This window comes from Podarcis vaucheri, assembly GCF_965113315.1.
Source record: "Podarcis vaucheri genome assembly, chromosome: 16".
NCBI lineage: Eukaryota > Metazoa > Chordata > Lepidosauria > Squamata > Lacertidae > Podarcis > Podarcis vaucheri.
The window spans coordinates 19,710,655-19,729,356 of record NC_138754.1 but is presented as its reverse complement, the minus strand read 5'-3'; the positions used below and the strand labels follow the sequence as shown (position 1 = coordinate 19,729,356).

Genomic DNA, 18,702 nt, shown 5'->3' with positions numbered 1-18,702 from the left:
GCAGGGCCAAATGCTTCTTGAGAACTCCAAGCAATTACATTGGGCCTGAAATTAGAGCTGGAGAAGGTACAGCACAGGTCAACAAGGGATGCTGGAAGCAACTTCATGTTGGGGGGAAAAGGCTTCTTAGCTATGATGGAGGAGGAACATGATACAGGTTTATAACAGTATGAATCATGCTGAGAGTGAGAGCTATCCAACATGGATGGCTTTAAAAGAGGATTAGACAAATTAATGGAGGAGAAAGTTATTGATGGATGGTTGTATTCTACCGCCACTGAATACCTGTTGTTGGGAATCACAGTTGAGCAGGGTGCCAATGCATGTGTGTCCAGATGGCCAACAAGTTTTCTGGAGGCACCTGGTTGGCCATTGGGACAACAGGAAGCTGGACCAGGTGGGCTGTGAGCCTGATCCAGGAGGCTCGCCTCATGTTCTTACAAAGAGCAATAGATTTATGCAAAGCAAAAGGAAGTAGAGAGAACTCATTTCCTTCTGCCTGCCGTACTCACCTGGACAGCAACTAACTTTCACCCCTTCCTCCTGGAGCAGAGCCTGATTACAGCCCACGAGCAGTTCAAAGCCACCCTGCCTGAGGCTGACAAGGAGCGCATGGCCATCCTGGGCATCCAGAACGAGATCCAGAAGATTGCGCAGACCTACGGCATCAAGCTGTCGGGCTTGAACCCTTACACCAACCTCTCGCATCTCGACATCGCCAACAAGTGGGACAGGGTGAGAGCATCCTTTTAAGAAACCAGCCCCATGGTGTGTCTGCGGGAGCTGTGTGAAGGTCTTGGGCAAAGGCTTTTGCTGGTTCGGGTCACCCCCAAGGTGCTGTGCTCCTCCCTGACTCCTTGGGATACTGTCTTTGCTCCCTTGCTTGTGCTCCCCCTCTCAAAAGACACAGGAGACGTCCAGATGGGGTGTGTGGCTATGGGACACGAAAACTATATACCTCCTCCAGGATCAAAAGTAATGCAACTCTGAATACCAGTTGCTGGGGGATGGTGGCAGGAGAGGGATAGCCACTCTGGGCGGCTCCCAACAAAAAATAGGAAAAACACAATACAACATCAAACACTAAAAACTTCCTGCTTGCCTGCTTCCCATGGGGGCATCTAGGATGCTGGACTAGATGGGGCCTTTTTAGTTTGCAGGTCTTACCTGGTGTTCTTATGGGGGACCTGGGCAGACACCCTCCCCTCTGCCAGCTCCAGATTGTTTTCTAGAGAGGAATGGAAAGTCCACTGCCAAGGCACAGACCCATCCCCCGTTTGTTTATAAAATGATTTACAAAATGGCAACTCATTAAAAAGATATGTTAAAATCATTAAAGAATAATAAAATGAAGAACAAGTGCCCAACAGTGCAGAAAATTAATTCTCCAACAAAGCTTAGCAAGCAATCCATGTTTTCAGCAAGGGATGAAATATCAGAATTGTAGCTGCCTGTCCAGTTTCAGGAGGGTGTTTTCCAAATCTCTGGGGCCTTGGCTGATGCAGAAGCTAAACAATGCTGCGGTCCTTCATCCCTGATTCAATAAGTGACAATAAGTCAAGAGCTCCTCTTTCCAGGAGTAGCTGATTAATTCATTGAGCCTCTAAACCAGATGTGGGGAACCTGTCAGGCCCTCCAGCTGTCATTGGACTCCAACTCCTATCAGCCATAGTCAGCATGGCCAGTGATGATGGGAACTGTAGTGCAACCATATCTGGAGGGCTTTCAGGTCCCCTACCCTAAACAAATGCCAAGAAGAGGAACATCTGGAGGTTCTCCAGCTGCCTTGATGCGTGTGCTTTGGAAGTCCTGCTTTCATCCTAGGCAGGAAAGGCTCTAAGTGAGGGGGCAGAGTACCTCCTGTCCTCCCAGGACTACACCCAACACCACACCAACCCACATCTCCCTCCAGTAGGGTCTCTAAACCCCAGTACTTATGTGCAGAGTCTCTTTTATCTTGCTTCTCCAGGTGAAGCAGCTGGTCCCACACCGTGATCAAACCCTGCAAGAAGAGCTGGCAAGACAGCAAGCCAATGAACGCCTCCGACGCCAGTTTGCCGCCCAGGCTAACATCATTGGTCCCTGGATCCAGACAAAGATGGAGGTAAGGTCCTCTCCTGCCCCATCCGCTAGGGCAAAATGCCCTCAAGGACCTCAGCTGAGTGGTAGAGCTTTGCATGAAGAAGGTTCTAAGTTCAGTCCCCAGTGGCATCTACTGATAGGACTGGGTGACACTCTGGCCCAAAATCCTTGAGAAATGCTGCTGATCAGCATACAATGCACCAAATATTTGACTCCTTGTATGGCAACTCCTTACCTACGCCCCTATCTACCTACATCCCCTGGGAGAGATTACGAGCTCTGTCTGGTGAGGGGGCTGCCTAGTGGGTTAGAAGCAGGATGGGCATTGGAGCATCAGAGCAGGCTTGAGACTCCAGGATGCTTGGACTGCTTCCCTAAGTCAGAATCTTACTGCTATTTCTTGACCCTTCCACCTTACAACGCTCTGGATGCCACCCATAGGAGGGATCCAACAAATGGCTTTGGAAAGGGTGAAATGGCCCTCTAGGCAACAGGTTATGGCTCCTCTCGTTAGCCAATAAGTGCTGACCAAATGCGGCAGCTCTGTAAAGCTAATGTATAGTGAATCTGTCTTTGCCAGTGACAAACCATCACTTGTAGGGCAGAGATAGTGAACCTGTGCTCCCCCCAGGTGCTTTTGTACAGCAACTTCCACCAGCCTGACTACTGGCCGTGTTCTCTGAGGACACTAAGAATTGATACCCAGCCACACCTGGGGGGCTACAGGTTCTCCCAGTGCTGCTGTAGAGGAAGGGTGTCCCATGAGATCAGAGCTAGGTTCTAGGGTCTTAAGCTAACAGGAGGCTTCCCTTCTGCCCTCCCCTGGCAGGAAATCGGCCACATTTCTGTGGACATCAGCGGGTCTCTTGAGGACCAGATGAACCACCTGAAGCAGCATGAGCAGAACATCATCAACTACAAGGCCAACATCGACAAGCTGGAGGGAGACCACCAACTCATCCAAGAGGCCCTCATCTTTGACAACAAGCACACCAGCTACACTATGGAGGTGGGGGGTCTGCGTGTGTGTTGCAGGGGTGGGGGCATTTTCGGAAATAATTCCCGGGTGGGCTGTTAAGATACATAAAAGTCAAACTCCACGATGCATGGGTGTAAAAATAATAACTTTCATATGTCTGTGAAAACCAGCCAACTTAAGACTAGTTGCTTAGTCTTCCAAGTAGCAGCTTGCCTTCCTGCACATAAATATAAGCATTTTGAAACATGCAAGATTAAAGAACTATATGAGTATTATTATTATTATATACTGTGGTTTTATATTTGTTGGAAACCACTCAGAGTGGTTGGGGCAACCCAGTCAAATGGGCAGCATATAAATAATACATATAGTAGTAGTTGTAATCTACAAGGAATACCATGGGGAAAATTGGAAATTGAGGCAGATATTTATTCCATGACAATTTGAAATTCGAACTGGAACCTATTTAGTGTGTTGGTAGTCTTATTTGTTGGGGTTGTTTCCTTACCTTTAATTGTTTTATCTTTCTTTTAGCTCTTAAAAGGCAAAACTGTACAAAGTGTGGGATTGTACCAGGCTGAATTTATTGACAGCATTTTTGCTGATTTGTTCATACTATTTTGATTTTCAATAAGTGAATATTAAAAAGGGGGGGTAATTCCTGGCTGAACCCGCCCCCCCCCCGAATGGATCTCCTGCAAGTAGGTGAAAGATTGGGTGGGTGTGATTGCCCCCCACCTCCTTCCCCAGTGCTTCTGGATCTCATTCTGCAAACCCCACTGTCTTTGACTGTATGCAGCACATCCGGGTGGGCTGGGAACAACTGCTGACCACCATTGCCCGCACTATCAACGAAGTCGAGAACCAGATTCTGACCCGCGATGCCAAGGGAATCAGCCAGGAACAGATGAACGAGTTCCGGGCCTCCTTCAACCATTTCGACCGGGTAAGGTGGCCTCTTGCAAACCCAGCCCTGACCACTCGCACACTCACCGCCACTTCTCGCTTGCACACTTCTCCCGAGCTTAATCCAACTGCAAGCCTGCAACAGGCAGCCTCCTGCCAAATTCTTGCCTGCATCTCCAGTTCACGCAGCCCTCACACCTGATCCCTGCTGTTGTTCCAGCCATGGAGGCTAATCTAGAGCTGATCAAACGATGGAGTCAGGAGCCTGGTCTCTTGTCCTAGACCGAGGGTGAGGGACTCCTTTTCAGCCCAAGGGCCGCATTCCCTCATGGGCAACCCAGTGGCAGGAAGGATGAGAGGCAAAAAAGTGGGAGAGGCAATGGGTGCAACCTTTGCACAAGAGGTCACACTCCAGCTGGGCAAAAGCCCACGCAGGCAAGCAAGAAGCATGATCATAGGTCAGGGCACTTGAGGGGAGCATGCAGCAGGGCCAGCGAAGAAAGGGAAGGCCCATGCCTCAGGGAGAGTCCCGAGGGCCAGGTAGAGAGGCCTTGAGCTTCCTTACCTTAGCCTAGCTAGATTTTCCTCACCTTGGCCAAGCTAGAGGTTCCTCGCCTTGGCCTAGCTTTTAATGTTTGATGTATTAGAGGATTTTAATATTTTTTTGGGAAGCTGCCCAGAGTGGCTGGGGAAGCCCAGCCAGATGGGCAGGGTACAAATTATTATTATTATTATTATTATTATTATTATTATTATTATTATTATTTTGTCACCTTGGCCTAGCTAAAGGTTCCTCACTTTGGCCTAGTTATATTTTCCTCACCTTAGCCTAGCTATATTTTCCTCACCTTGGCCAAGCTGGAGGTTGCTCCCCTTAGCCTAGCTAGAGGTTCCTCACATTGGCCTAGCTCCAGGCTCGCTTGCCACCATCGCCAGCCCATGTCTGCTCTTGATACCAGCAACAAAGAGGGTGTGGCCGGCTAATCCCAGCCTGGCCAACGGAAAAACTTTGAAGGAGTCGCAAGAGGCATGGTGGCAATCTGTGAGGCGGCTGGGACTCCCGAGCCGCCCAATGGCTACACATGGCTTTGGTCTCTCTCTCTCTCAGCAACCGTTCAGAGAGGAGGTCAGCTCCAAACAAGCCACAAGAAAGGGGGACTTGGCTGAGCGCGGGGTTTGTTCACAGACTGTGGAAGGGCTATAGCTCAGATGCAGAGCATCTGATTTGCTTGCAAAAGGTCATGGGTTCAATCTCCAGTTAGTGCTGGGAGAGTCTCCTGCCTGAAACCTGTTACCAGTCAGTGTAGGCAATACCGGGTGAGGTGGACTGGATGGTCTGTCTCGATGTAAGGCCACTTCCTGTGTTCCTATGAAGGGTGCCCAGTGCCACCAGTTTATGGAGCGTTTCCCTTCAGGAGTGTGGAATTTGGGGCTGGGGGTGTCTCCTTCCAAATCAACAGCTTCTTTCCCCCTCTTTGCAGAAGAGAAACGGAATGATGGATCCTGACGACTTCCGGGCCTGCTTGATCTCCATGGGATATGACTTGGTAGGAAGCTGCCCCTTTTGGGGGCCCAGAAGGATAGCTTTCCTTACAACATCCGTTGGAGGGCAAATTCTGGGTAGTTTAATATCACAAGGATCTCCTGGTCTGCTTGAAAATGGTGACTGAACCAAAGCCTTGGCCATCCCTAGACAGCAAAACCTGAGTGGAAATGGGTTGTGTCTGCCCTGAGGCAGTTTTCAGCCCCATTCCATGATCCAAGGGTGGCTCTGGGTGGGAAAACTGGTCAGGGATGCTGAATGTCCCTTGGCAGGGAGCATCCCTCCCTGTTTGACCAACATCCCTATTGCTCTTCCCTCCTGACAGGGCGAGGTGGAGTTTGCACGCATCATGACCCTGGTGGATCCAAACAACACAGGCGTGGTGACCTTCCAGGCCTTCATTGACTTCATGACTCGTGAGACGGCTGAGACAGACACTGCAGAGCAAGTCGTGGCTTCCTTCAAGATCCTGGCTTCAGACAAGGTAAGCGTTGCACCAAAAGAACAGGAGAAGTGGTGGAGCTATCTCTTGTCCACAGAAGCAAAATTAGTGTCTCTTGCTTATTCATAGGACCCAGCAACATTATGCTGAGGTTGAGTGATATTCTGCAGTTAAAATTAAGATCTAGGCATTGAAGCAGAATTCAAAGCCTTCCAATAATCTGTTTCCTCTCTTCTTTATGTCTCCTCTCCTGCCACCGGGCATGTTTCAAGCCTTTCCTGGCAGGTCTAGAAAGTGTTTTTGCAGGGGGAAGTGGGGGGGGGGGTGGCTCCTTTCCATTCAGGTAGCAGAGAAGTAAAGGCTATCCTACCCATTTTAGGCTCAGGCCTTGTTTGCCCCTGGCATGCAGCCCTTGACAAACTGCCCCTAAGTGTGGGGAACCTTTGGTGCTCCAGGTGTTGCTGGGACCACAACCCACCAACAGCCAGGAATGATGGGAGGTGTAGTTTGACAACAGGGGAGAACTCAAGGTTCCATCACAGCTGCCCTAACAGAAAAAGGCTTCCTGGACTGTTAGTGGAATATTGCAACCTAGAACAGGCCTGCACGGTGTGCAATGCGTCAACCACATTCCATTCTGAGCCATCTTCTGTGTTGGGTAGCACCAGAGGCAAAAGTGGACAGAGCAACCAAAGTAAAAAAAATAAATTACCATGCTACAGAAGGCTAGTTTCTATTAGCTCATCTCTACCCTCTATCCAGCCTCAGAAGAGACATTATCCGAGTTTGAGGGCATGTTCCTGGCAGGCAAAAATGCTGGTGGAGGGTGCATATTATGCCACCACAGCATGCAGTCAAGGGAAATAAAATATGGGTAAGGATGTGTAATCTGGGGGGACAGATAGGGAACCTCGGAGGGCCACATCTGGCCCCCAAGCCTGAGATGCCTCACCCTTGGTCTTTTGAGTAACATGCTGTTCCTCCTTGTTTGATCCTCCTCCCTGCTGCAGAACTACATCACGATAGAAGAGTTACGTCGGGAGCTGCCACCAGAGCAGGCCGAATACTGCATCAGCAGGATGACGAAGTACACAGGAGCTGACGCTGTGTCCGGCGCTTTGGACTATGTCTCCTTCTCCAGCGCCCTGTACGGAGAGAGCGACCTGTGATCTCCCTGCTCCCCGTCCCACCCTGCCCACCTACCCCCATCTCACCAGAAACAAAAAAAAGCACGTGGGAGCAGAGCGACTCCCCACACACTCGCTTGTGGGGAACTGGTGCCATCGAGAGCTTTGTGCCCACCATGGAAGAGGGGAGGGCACTACCGCTACTAACCCCACCACCACCACAACCATCTTCCCCTGCTGCTGGGCAAGAGGCTGAGATTCCCCCCACTTCCACCCACATGCTGCAGCTGGTGGATCCAGGGTGGTTTTGGTGAGGAAACAAGTCTCTCAAGGTTCCCCCTCCCCCTTTGTAGAAGCTGTCGTCTGTTCTTTGCTGCTGAGCTAGTTGCACACATTCCCCCTGCCCCACACATTCCCTTCCCTCTTCCCCAGAACCCCCCTCTTTCCCTTGGCCCACCCCCACAGGAGAGGCAAGTGTTGTTGCTGACCTAGAGGGAGGGGCCACCGTTTGACCAGACGGGCCACCGCCAAGTGCATCTCCTGGGTTTTATGCTGGGACTGGGAAGGAGGCGGGTACCAGAGGAGGCAGGGGAGGGCTGGCTTGGAAGGAATGCTGTACCAATAAACTGCGCCCACTGGAGGCCCACCCAGCGTGGAAGTCCTTTTTTCCCCCCACCCTGTTGCACTTGGACAAGTATATGGAATGGCATGTACAGGAGAGGGGAAGGCTAGACCTTTGTGTAGGAATAGATGGGGAGCCAAGGATGGGGAACCTGTAGCCCTGCAGATATTGTTGGGCGGCAACTTCCATCAGCCCCAGCCACATAGCCAGCGATGATGGAAGCTGTTAAGCAAAAACAAATTCAAATAAGCATCTGGAGGACAATTGGTCTATTGTCTCAAGAGATAACTGAGTGGGCCTCCATGGATGAAGTCAAATAGCTGCGTTAGCAGCACCAAAGTGACCTCCCTGGAGCGCAAGCTTGGACAGTGCGTATGGAGGTCCTGGCTGCCCATGCAAGCCCCCCCCCCCCCGGCCTTGCTGATGTGGTCCAAAGGCAGAGCAATACATCTGGCTCCAACTTGGCTGCAGGAGTTGCAGGAAGGAGGCATACAAGATGCCATCCAACTGTCTTTGGGACTCCACCCTGGATTTGTGTGGGGTTTACTCTTTAGCCTTTTCTTCTCCATAAGCTATCCCACAAGACAGTGGAGGTTTAGGATCAGAGTTTATCTTCTCCTAGATGGGCTACCTTCCCAAGTTGACGAGCCCAATCTGCCCCTCACTTCCCTCTACAGCACATGCAGAAACCACCTTCTTGACTGTTGGATCCACCATTGGTCTTGTCAGCTCAATCCACCAGAGCCTATCTTTGCATGCAGGGGAAGCTCCTAACTCATTAAGGGTTTGAGACTCATCAGCTATCTTCACCAGGTATAGCCAGCCGGCCAAAGCAGCTTCCCAGGATGATCTGGCTACTGCATGCTGTCAGCTTCTAGGAGCCACAGAGTGTGAAGTTCAGGGTGTCCCATTGCTGCTTTATATACAGTTCATTCTCTAGCTATCCCCCACCCCCAACACACCGTGGATCATGTTCAACCACGTCCAGAGACATAAAAAGTATACATACAGTTCTGTAAAATCGACCCTGGTTCTTATAAGAGCTTGGGGAGGGGTGGGTGGGAGATCAGCACCTTTGGAATGTTTTATTCATCCTCTGGTGCAAATGGCAGCTTTGGGCTTGTAGTCCCACAAACACCTGGAGGCCACAGGCTCCCCCCACACCAGCCTTAGCAGCAACGTGAAGCTTCCTCCTCTGAACTTGGGCCAGATGAGACTGGAATAGCGTACAATAGGATACTGTCACGTGCAAGGCCACTGGTGGAGGCATGTGAGGTCACTGCCATGATCATATTGCATGTCCAAAGGTCCCTGGGAGAAACATTTTCTTGTACTGTGCTCCTTCCAAGTTGTGTGGCGGAGCAGGGCTCCTTCATATCCACCAGAGACTGTGATGCTACAAACTTGTGTCTCATCTGCTCCAGCTACCTTCTGGGCAGACTGGGGCAAAAGCCCCTACTTTCCGGAAGCAAAACACTCCTCCCTTTGTTTTCAGCAGAGAACTGCATCTGGGATAGAGCTTGATGGGAGAACAGCTGTTGTCAAACTCCCAGTCCCAGTCAATGTGGCCAAGGCTTAGGGATGACGGGAGATGGAATCTCCCAACACCTGGAAGGTCGGCCTCCCAATCCCCATGACCTCAATGAAGTTGTTGCCTGGTCACAAGTACTTGTGGCCCACCCTCTGCCGGAACCAACAGAGACTCAGCAAGCTCTGCCCCTTCGCTAAGCACCCCCTGCTCCCAGCCCTGAATAAAACGCAAGCGCCAAGTCTATAACCAAGCAGCACAGTGGAAGGACAGGCCACCTTCAAACCTCAGCCACAATTAAAACACCAACAGGGCCTCGTTAAAGACCTTTAATAATAAAAAATAGAGCTCTTTGGGGCCTGGAGGAAAAGAAGGCCCCCCCCCAGGGGTCTATAAAAAGGGCTGGCTGGCTCAGGCGGAGATGTGTGCAAGAACGCAGGCACAGCTACGTTTCCACCGCAAACAGGTTTCAGGGAATGGCTTTTCCCACTCTCCCCATGACAATTGCAGAAGAGGACGAGGAGGGTAGGGGTGGGGGCCATGAGGAGAAAGCCACCTCAAAACCGGTGCAAGTGTACAGCGTCAGCGCTGTGTGCCACTGTAGACGCAAGGGTGCATGGGGTGTGGGGAGATTGGGAGAAGGTCCCAGGCAGGTGTCAAGAGCAGAGGGAGAAGCTGCCGAGGCTGCTGGTGTGCGAAGTCAGTCTGGAGAGGGAGCAGATGGGCAGGTGGCCAAAGAAAGCGGGATCCGTCATGGGGTGCAGGAGGAGGAGGAAGAGGATCACTCCCAGCAGGTAGAAGAAGATGACAAGGCAGCGCTGCGGGTGGTCCAGGGCTGCGCCAACAGCAGGGAACCCGACGTAGTTGCAGAAGGAGTGGCAGAGCACAGGCCCAATGAGGTGCCCTGTGGGGAGAGGGAGGAGGGGCTGAGCAGGATGCCTCCAGCAGAGACTATTTAAAATCCTAAGTCCCTAGTCCTTATGGGCTGAAGAGACAACTCATGTGGAGTTGCAATAGAAATGGCTTAGGCTAAGAGTTCTCTCTGAAGACATCCTAATTCCTTTCACCACACACACACAGACTGAATATTCAATTAACCTACATGGTACCTTAATGCTATTGCCCTAAGAAATCTGAATTGCTCGTAATATCTGCTTAAATCTGCCTATCAGGGGAAATACAGGGTTCTAAAGTAAAAAGAAGCAGCAGCACACACTGATTTTAGGCTATTTATTAATCCTGCCCTCTGCTTCCACACCACCTCTCCTTAGGACAACCTGGTAAAGGCAGGTTAGGGTGAAAGACAGCAGTCACTGAAAGATTCGCGGCCAAGGGGAGTGCCTCTCTGACATTCATTCCTGCACCACATCAGGGGTGCCCTAAGGGAAAAGCCTGCATCACAACAGGCATCATTTCACATTCTCTTGTGCCTCCACCTCTTTGGGCTTTCCTCCTCTGGCTGACACTCAGCATTGTGCAGCCCCTGTAAACTGCACTGAAAAATTTCAGTCCCCATTGGGCTGTTTTTTAAGCCTTCTCTCTTTCAGTACTGCTGCACCCACCGGAACGCACCCAATGCATGCCGATACCTCCCACCCCTTGATTCTCTGTGCCCCAGTTTTGGTGCCGTTAACCATTTGGTTTTGGTATCCGAGATACTCAAACTCTCTCACATGCATAATGTGATTGCCAGCTGCTACCTTGGGGAGCAACTGAGCAGGAGAGGGACAGGGGGATCCCCATTAACATAGGCAGCACCTTCTCATTCCTCATTCTCATTCCTCATTCTCAACCCCACCCCAACTGGTGCAATTCCCTTATTCACTTTCCCCACCTACCTGTCCGGATGAAGATGAAGGCCGTGTATGTTCCGAAAACAGCTGTGTATGAAAACTGGAACACTGCAAAGGAAGCAGTCCGTCAGAAGCTGGCAGAGGGTTGAGAAGAGGGTGGTAGGGGGCTGGGGAGAGCATCCTTTTTTCAGGCAGCATCTTCTGGATGAGCAAGTTGCCCACACAGTGATACACCACATAATGAAATTGGCTTACAAACCACTTTGCTTGGCTAACGCCATCTACACCTTTCAGTCTGAGCTAAACGCAAATCTATACATTTGTGCAGAACGAACAATCAAATTCCTTAGCCCAGGACAGACCCTTTTGTCCATCTAGCCCTGTAGAGTCGTACCTTGGTTTTCAAACAGCTTAGTTGTCGAACGTTTTGTCTCCTGAATGCCACAAACCCAGTAGTGAGTGTTCCAGTTTGCGAACTATTTTGGAAGCTGAACGTCTGATGGTCCGTGGCTTCTGATTGGATGCAGGAGCTTCGAATCACTTTGGTTTTCAAACGTTTTGGAAGTTGAATGGACTTCTGGAATGGATTCCATTCGACTTCCAAGGTACGACTGTACTCTGAGAGGCAGCAGCTCCCCTGGCTCTCCAACAGAGACGGGACCACCCTCATTCCTCCAAAGGAACGTGCCAGGAATCGGAGCTGCGGATCGAACCTCTGGGTGCAAAGTGTGCGCTCTGCCACTCAGCTGACATCTCCTCCCGAAATGGTAATACTGCCGTGTGTGTGTGTGTGCATCTCAAAAGGACCCTGTGGCCAATGTCCTGCCACCCTCTTGGCTTCTGATGGTGAGGAAAATAAGGGACCGCCCAAGCCATACCTGCTGAGAGGAAGATGCTGGCTGTGCTTCCTTGGCGAAACCGTAGCTGCTCAATGACATGGTGAAAGTGAGCTAGAAAACAAAGACGCATCTCAGCACATGTGGCAGAACAGCCTTCTGAATGGCCTTCTCCCCTCCACACACACATCATCTCCCTGCAAAACGCCAAGGTTCTTCCTGCGGCGTTAGAAGAGCCTGTTGCATCAGTCCAGCATCCCGTTCTCACAGTGGCCGACCAGATGCCTGTGCAAATCCCCAAAGCAAGACCTGTGCACAAGAGCGCTCCCTGTCCTGTGATTCCCAGTGGAGGCAGAGTACAGCCGTTGTGGCTAAGTTTTAGCCATTGATAGCTACTTCTCCTCTGTGAATTCATCTAATCCTCTTTTAAAGCCATCCAACTTGGTGGCCACCACTGCCTCCTGTGGAAGTGAGTTCCATAGTTTAAATCCGAGCTGCATGAAATACTTTCTTTTGTCTGTCCTGATTCTCCCAACATTCAGATTCAGAGGGTGCCCACGAGTTCTAGGGTCATGAAAGTGGGATGTTTTTCTCTGTCTGCTCTCAATATGCCATACATAACTTTATAAATTCCTATCATGTTGCCTCTTACTCGCCTTTTCTCTAAACTAAAAAGGCACAAACGCGGCAACCTTTCTTCAGAGGGGAGTTGTAAACAGATAAGGACATTGGCAGGATTGTTGTAATAACCTGCAGTTTCATAAGAGTAAATAATTAAAGTAGCTGAATAAAAGAATAAGTGAAGTTAATTTAGAATATGCAGGGAATGATAAAAAAATACATTTAAGAAACCAGAGAAAGAGTAGGAAGTGCCCCAAAACTTTCTGTAGTACAAACAAACACTCCAGTTTCGGCCCTGAGAAATCTGTGGCTTTGTAGGCCTCACTGGACTACAACTCCCATCAGCCCCAGCCAGCAAGTGATCATGGGAGATGGAGTCTGGCAACCTCCAAACAGCTTGAAAAGCTCACCATCCTTGGTTTCAGGCCCACAAAAATGTGTCAGCCTTGTGCTAAGAAGGAACTAGAAAGTCCAAGCAATTAGGTGAAGGTTGGGACCGCCTCAAGAAACAGTCTCCTCTTGCCGGGGAGAAATATGGCACTCACCGACTCCGAAGAACAGCGGGCAGGTGAAGACAGCAGGCCCCAATCCCGTGCAAGGGACGAGCATGGGCAGCATGCAGGCCCGGAAGACCAGCTCCTCCGTGAAGGGCGCAATGACCTGGTTGCGGAGCCAGCGCATGTCAGTCAGACAGAGAACCCAAAAGCTGGGGTCTGGGGGGCGAGGAGGAGGAGTAGTGTTACTTACACCCCACCTCTCCTCTTGAGAAGGCACAGCAGTAGCAAAAAAAAGGGGTGTTTTGTCAATGGGTGTCCAAGAAGGAGGGCAATTATAACCACTTCACCAGGGGCTTAAAGCACACATTCCACAGAGGCATGGAAAAGCAGGCACTGGGATGACCATCCCACCAACCAGCCTTTGCCAACCTGTGAGCCTGCCAGCTGCTTTGGACTACAACTCCCATCGCTCCAGCCAGCATGAAAAGCTTGCTTCCTGAAATGAGCGCACTGCATACTGGGAGTAGAGTGTCATGAGGGAAAACAAGGAGACACTCGCTTTTTGCCCTACAGCAAGGCCCAAATGCAGAAATCCAGGCCTTTACTGTCTATCTGATCCTCAGGCTGCAACCCTTACCAAACCTGCTTCATGTCCCCCACCCATTCAGTGTTTTTGCCTGGCTGGAATATGTCTATGAACTCTGATAATGCTTCTTGTTTGCAAGGGCGGAAGACAGAGGCAGGTGGGTGGGTAAGTTCGTGTAAAAACTAGCCTCCTGTACAAGGGTAACGCTCACATTCGTTACTCCAACCCCCTTTTTGCCTCTGGCTCCGCCCACCCTGGCATGTGGCCCCTGGAAGCTTCTCCAGAAGGGAATGTGGCCTCTGGCCTGTAAAAGTTCCCCAGCCCCACTCCTAGAGTCTCTTGCAGTTGCTCTCCAAGCCCTGCCATCACATGCCAATCTACGTAGTCTTACCAAACGCAACTTTCAAACCTTCTACCAGGTCCCAAGGACAGTCCATCGAGAGCTGGATAAGAGGACCAAGGAATAGGACCTGTGGGGCGAGGGAGAAGGAGCAAAGAACATGTTCACAAGCACATGTAAAAATCAGCCCTTGCATTTTCTGCACCTGGTGTGTAAATATGGAAGAGCCACATCAGTCAGCGTGGCATTGAGGGTTGTCTTTCCCCCCTCTTCCTTTTTAAAAAGCTTTTTATTGAAAAGTTTTAAACTAGTATAAATTGCCACAAATCAACATCATTATTCAAAATTTTGCATAATAAAAAGGGTATAAACTAAAAGTATAAAAGATCAGAACCATTTTCCTGGCAAAACATTTTGATTAGCACACCTGTTCCAGAATAAACAAGAATCTATTCCATCCCAATCTCCGTAACTATTCTTCAGCCTTTCCACTTCATCTTTCTTGAAATGAAGTGCATTGAGTGGAGATTGCCCTCCATCAAAAAAGTTCTCTGTCCTATTTTTGTAGAGTTGGAAGGGACCATGAGGGTCATCCAGTCCAACCCCCTGAAGCACAGGAAACTTTTGCCCAACACGGGGCTCAAAACCACGACCCTGAGAATAAGAGTCTCATGCTCTACCGACAGAGCTATCCTTTAAACCTCTTTACTCTGGCTTTTGAAACTTGAGGTGTATATCTTTAGGACCCACCTTATTTGGGGGGTTGTAAGTTGCTTTAAACTGCTTTTAATATTGCGTCCTAATGTTGTAACCTGCGGTGGGACCTTAGGGTGAAGTGTAAGGCTGTACAAAGGTAAAATGTATATTAATTGTGCCCTACACTGGTCTCACCCAGCACTTGTATATGGTCCCCAGAAGGGAGAACGGCTTAAATATGTGGGAGTAAATGAGCCCTGCTGAATCCTAGCAGAGCGCTGCCTGATCAAGAGCTGCACTTACCATGGTTAACAGCAAAGGCAGCACGGTTGCTGGTATAATGCCCTCAAGCCGGAAGCCCATCAGGGCAAGAAGGGATGCATCTGGCTGAGCAGAAGAGGAAACGCCTTCATTAGCCCTGGGGAAGCACAAATCCCCCCCCCCCCGCAATAATCTGCCATAGCTTGCAATGGTGCAATGCATATAAGTTACAAAGCACAACCGGACATCAATTCTCGCCCCAGGTCTACCCAGATGAGGACTGTCTTCCCTGACTGCCCTGGGCTACTGGAGCTCCTTTAACTGGAGATACTAAAAACTGAACCTAGGATCCTTTATACACGCTAATAAATATGGGCTCCCCACTGGGGCACTGTCCTGGTGCTTATATAACAAATAGCTCGTGACAGTTTTTTGGCGCCACCTAAAAACATGATTGTTCAGGCAAACCTACCTGGGCTCTTAGAAATGCCGGTGTGAATTTTAACTCGGTTTAGTATTTTAACTTCATGTATGTTTTAACGTATTGTATTTTTTCCTTGATTCTATTATCTTTTCGTAAACCGCTTTGAGGTTTGCTTGTTTGTACAATCAATCAGTGTATAAATTTTATGAAATAAATGACAGCTTGCACAAGCGAGCCAAGCCACAACTGGAGGCATAGGAATACAGGAGGCCACTGGTTATCAAGTCAGACCACTGGCTCATCCAGATCACTGCCACCTGCAGTGACTGGCAGCAGCTCCTCAGGGTTTCAGAACGGGTCTTTCTACATGGAAATATCAGGGGATTGAACTTGTGGCTTTCTGCATGCAAAGCAGGTGATCTACCAGAGAGCTATGGTTCTTCCCTTAAAAATAAATTAAGGTTCCAGCCCTCATGGTTCTGAATAAAGGGCTGATCTAAATAGCATGGCACCTTCCTGAATGCAAAGTTCTTACATTGTGCTAAAATCAGACACCACACACACACCCAGACACTCTTACATAACTGACAATCTGTCCCCCAGGACAATTTTCTTTTCCATTAGGATGACGGTAGATGGTTTCCATCATACAAGCGGTATAAAAAGCCTTACTGTAAACAATGTCACACCGTTCCAATACCATCCTACGTAGTCTTCACAGGCTCAGATGCCTGAGAAGTGGTGGTGATGGAGGAACCCCCATAATACTATACAAACGATCATTCCAAAATGTACAGGGGCACAGCAGAGGCATCGGAACAGGAACGAGGGGAGAAGGCAGCAGCCAGAGTTTTGGATGGCACTGATCATGCCGATCAGCAAAACAGTTTCGAAAGAATGTCACTGGCTGCCTATTTGTTTCCAGGCCCAAGTCAAAAGGCTAATGCTCACCCACTGAAGTCCTAAACAACTTAGGACCCAACAGCCTCCTCCTGTACCAACCTGCGTGCACATAAAGGGTACCAGCCCACATCCAGCTCAGTAACTGGAGTTACCAGGGATTGAACCTAAAACCTTTTGCATGCAAAGTAGATGCTTTACTTTGCATCTACTGTGCTGCAACCCACACCCAAGTCGTTTAAGCACCAGGTACGTTTTGGTTTTTCAGAAAATACCCAGATATTTAAAAACATTTTAGTGCCTTCAGCATCTTAAACTCTCTGGCTTTTAAATGCTGACCATTTTGTATCTTTTATTGTTTTGATTTTAGGATTTTAAAAGGTGGCATATAAATGACCTTACCAATTAAAGAAGCTTGAAGTGACAGAAACCTCCTGCTTATTTTGGCCAGGCATTTTCCAGACCTGGCCATGATCTCACCTTAATGCCTGTCACCTCTTTCCAGGCCCAGATGAAGATGGGTGAGAGGCTGGAGACAATGAGGACGCTGGTGAACCTCCGTTTGATGACAGCTGGGTGGTCCCTGGAAGGAGAAAGGCCCAGCAGGAGAAGCTGCAGGAGCTGGACCTCTAGAGGCCCTGGCTGAGGCTGCCCACCCGGCAAAGATGCAAATCCCCACAAGGCAAGACTGCAGCAGGAGCACACAGCTACAGTATTCACAGGGTTTATTTCCTACATAATTTTTTTACTCTGGGATAGGAACCCCCAACAGCTTCCCCCATTCAACGCGAAGCTTCCTGCCCGTTGAAGAGTTTGCAAAGAAACGCACAGACTCTTGCCTGACCCATGTCTCAATCCAGGAAGAAAGCGATTATATAAGCAAAGTTGTATAGTGCAGGAGGGGGGGCCGGCTACGCCAGCAAAGGCTCCTGGATATTACTGACTCCCAGAAGTTCTTGCTACCCATTGCAGACGGGCGTTCATAGCTGAGCGCGGACTTCAAAGAAGCCCGGCCACCTTAAGCGCCCACATTTGGAGTGCAGCGTCGGATCGGGGGGGGGGCACTCATTTTACAATCTTTCCCAGTGCATTAAATGTTGCAGCTGACTCTCAGAGCAACTTCTGCCTCACCTGGAGCACTCGCCTCCCGTTTGCTCGGGCCGTGGCAACCCCCTCCCCGTCCAGCCCCCAAAGAGCGGGAAAGGTTCCCCCCTCCTCCAGGGAGCCTAGACGCTTCAAGGGAACCTGCGAGCAAAGACTTCGCGGGTGCGTGATGGGGTCGGAGCGAGCGAAAGACGCAGCGCGCCTGGTCCTGCGGGGAGTCGAGCGGGGCTTTTTTTTCCCCCACGGGGGCGCATCTCGGCTCTCCTCCACTCACCTGGGCAAGTGGCTCTTCCACACGTAGAGGCTGCCCACATAGCAGCAGGCCAGGCTGAGGCAGGAGAAGAGCGAGGCCCAGCAGAGCCCCGAGCCGGAGCCCCCCGGCCCCGCGCCCGCTGCCGTCTCCTCCGACATAGGAGATCAGAACAGCCCGGCTGCCCAGGCAAGGCAGGCTGGGCCGCGTGGAGGAGCCTCCGCCTCCAGGCCGCGGAAGAGGAAGCCAGCTGAGCGGGCGGCGCAGCCAAGGGCAGGGGAGCGGGCCCAGCCCGCCAAGCAAGTGCGACGGTAAGACCCCCAGCCGGGGCAAGGCGGGGGCGCCGGGGCGGGGGCTCCACCCACCGCCCACTTCGCGGCTTGCAAGCGTTTCCCACGGCAAGCTCCACCCCCTCCCCACATTGCAGCGGTTGCACCGCGGTCTGTCTCCCCCTCCCCCCCCCAGTTCCCCGCTGCGAACAGACTGGTACTCCTCCCCCCCCCCCCTTCATGCCCCAAGTCGATAAACGGAATGGTTTCGTTTTCCAATACTGTATTCATTCGCCCAACTTCTCTTCCTAGGAAGAGGGGAGCCACCATTTATTTTTACTAATTGTAAGACAATCAGCAAATGCACAATTGTGAGGAGAGCTTCACCTACTGAATTTCTGTCTGCCATCCAGCTACGAAAGGCAGGAGCTCCCCTCACTTTTTGAAGAACAACAAAAAAGGCTCCCCATAATTTTCTGTGTATTTCTTTTGAATCTTTCCTCCTAAACTATGCCTCTTTGGTAAGGGCAAAAGTCCCCAAACTGCTTTGCTCTGCGTCTCCCCCTGTCTCTCAGAGCTTTCCTGCCCAGAATATCATTGCAAATTTCTCCAACCCACCCCTTTTCCTTTGGCAAATATCGAACCTGCCTTCACAAACTACATTCCTGCCCTGCACTTCTGGTGGTTGTATGCTCTTGTGTGCATGCTCTTTGACAATGCTTTTCCTCAGGACATGCCTGCCAATAATTTTTCAGGATTCTACACTCCAGTGAGTTGGTGTCTCTCTCCAAAATCAGGCAGGTGGGAGATTTCACTTTTCTTGGGTCCAGCAATAGTGGTGGATATTTATTTGCCAAGGTTACATATTTGCTCTCCAATTCATCTTTGTAATAGAA

General features: G+C 50.3%; 3 protein-coding genes and 1 long non-coding RNA gene across 4 annotated transcripts in view; 2 read left to right on the top strand and 2 right to left on the bottom strand.

Annotated features, from left to right (window-relative positions):
* Nucleotides 1–7,729, top strand: part of ACTN3 (actinin alpha 3) — a 41,679-nt gene extending 33,950 nt beyond the window's left edge. Inside the window, exons 15-21 of the mRNA XM_082202884.1 lie at nucleotides 553–735; nucleotides 1,970–2,104; nucleotides 2,912–3,091; nucleotides 3,861–4,007; nucleotides 5,449–5,514; nucleotides 5,836–5,994; nucleotides 6,963–7,729. Of these exons, the coding sequence (XP_082059010.1) occupies nucleotides 553–735; nucleotides 1,970–2,104; nucleotides 2,912–3,091; nucleotides 3,861–4,007; nucleotides 5,449–5,514; nucleotides 5,836–5,994; nucleotides 6,963–7,121 (1,029 nt within the window). The 3' untranslated portion in view covers nucleotides 7,122–7,729. The remainder of the gene's footprint in view (nucleotides 1–552; nucleotides 736–1,969; nucleotides 2,105–2,911; nucleotides 3,092–3,860; nucleotides 4,008–5,448; nucleotides 5,515–5,835; nucleotides 5,995–6,962) is intronic.
* Nucleotides 43–4,860, bottom strand: LOC309520950. Its single transcript, XR_014214484.1, has 3 exons — nucleotides 4,741–4,860; nucleotides 4,055–4,582; nucleotides 43–57 (listed from the first exon to the last, which is right to left on the bottom strand). It is a non-coding gene; the product is annotated as an uncharacterized lncRNA (long non-coding RNA).
* A 1,814-nt stretch (nucleotides 7,730–9,543) lies between the features above and the next one.
* Nucleotides 9,544–17,761, bottom strand: RCE1 (Ras converting CAAX endopeptidase 1). Its single transcript, XM_082202923.1, has 8 exons — nucleotides 17,562–17,761; nucleotides 16,664–16,766; nucleotides 14,902–14,985; nucleotides 13,954–14,032; nucleotides 13,025–13,192; nucleotides 11,901–11,972; nucleotides 11,068–11,130; nucleotides 9,544–10,133 (listed from the first exon to the last, which is right to left on the bottom strand). Exons 1-8 carry the CDS (start codon nucleotides 17,696–17,698, stop codon nucleotides 9,886–9,888), a joined length of 954 nt encoding a protein of 317 aa, XP_082059049.1. The 5' UTR covers nucleotides 17,699–17,761; the 3' UTR covers nucleotides 9,544–9,885.
* Nucleotides 17,755–18,702, top strand: part of LOC309520943 (acylphosphatase-2-like) — a 32,786-nt gene continuing 31,838 nt past the window's right edge. Inside the window, exon 1 of the mRNA XM_082202934.1 lies at nucleotides 17,755–17,848. The gene's annotated coding sequence lies outside the window, so the exon portion shown is untranslated. The remainder of the gene's footprint in view (nucleotides 17,849–18,702) is intronic.

Excerpts from the sequence above, each read along its gene's own strand:
- RCE1 (XM_082202923.1), bottom strand. The coding sequence starts at position 17,698 with ATGTCGGAGGAGACGGCAGCGGGCGCGGGGCCGGGGGGCTCCGGCTCG. Across the intron at positions 14,986-16,663 it reads AAGAGGTGACAGGCATTAAG|CCAGATGCATCCCTTCTTGC; the intron begins GTGAGATCATGG and ends TCTTCTGCTCAG. Across the intron at positions 10,134-11,067 it reads CTTCATCTTCATCCGGACAG|GGCACCTCATTGGGCCTGTG; the intron begins GTAGGTGGGGAA and ends CTCTCCCCACAG.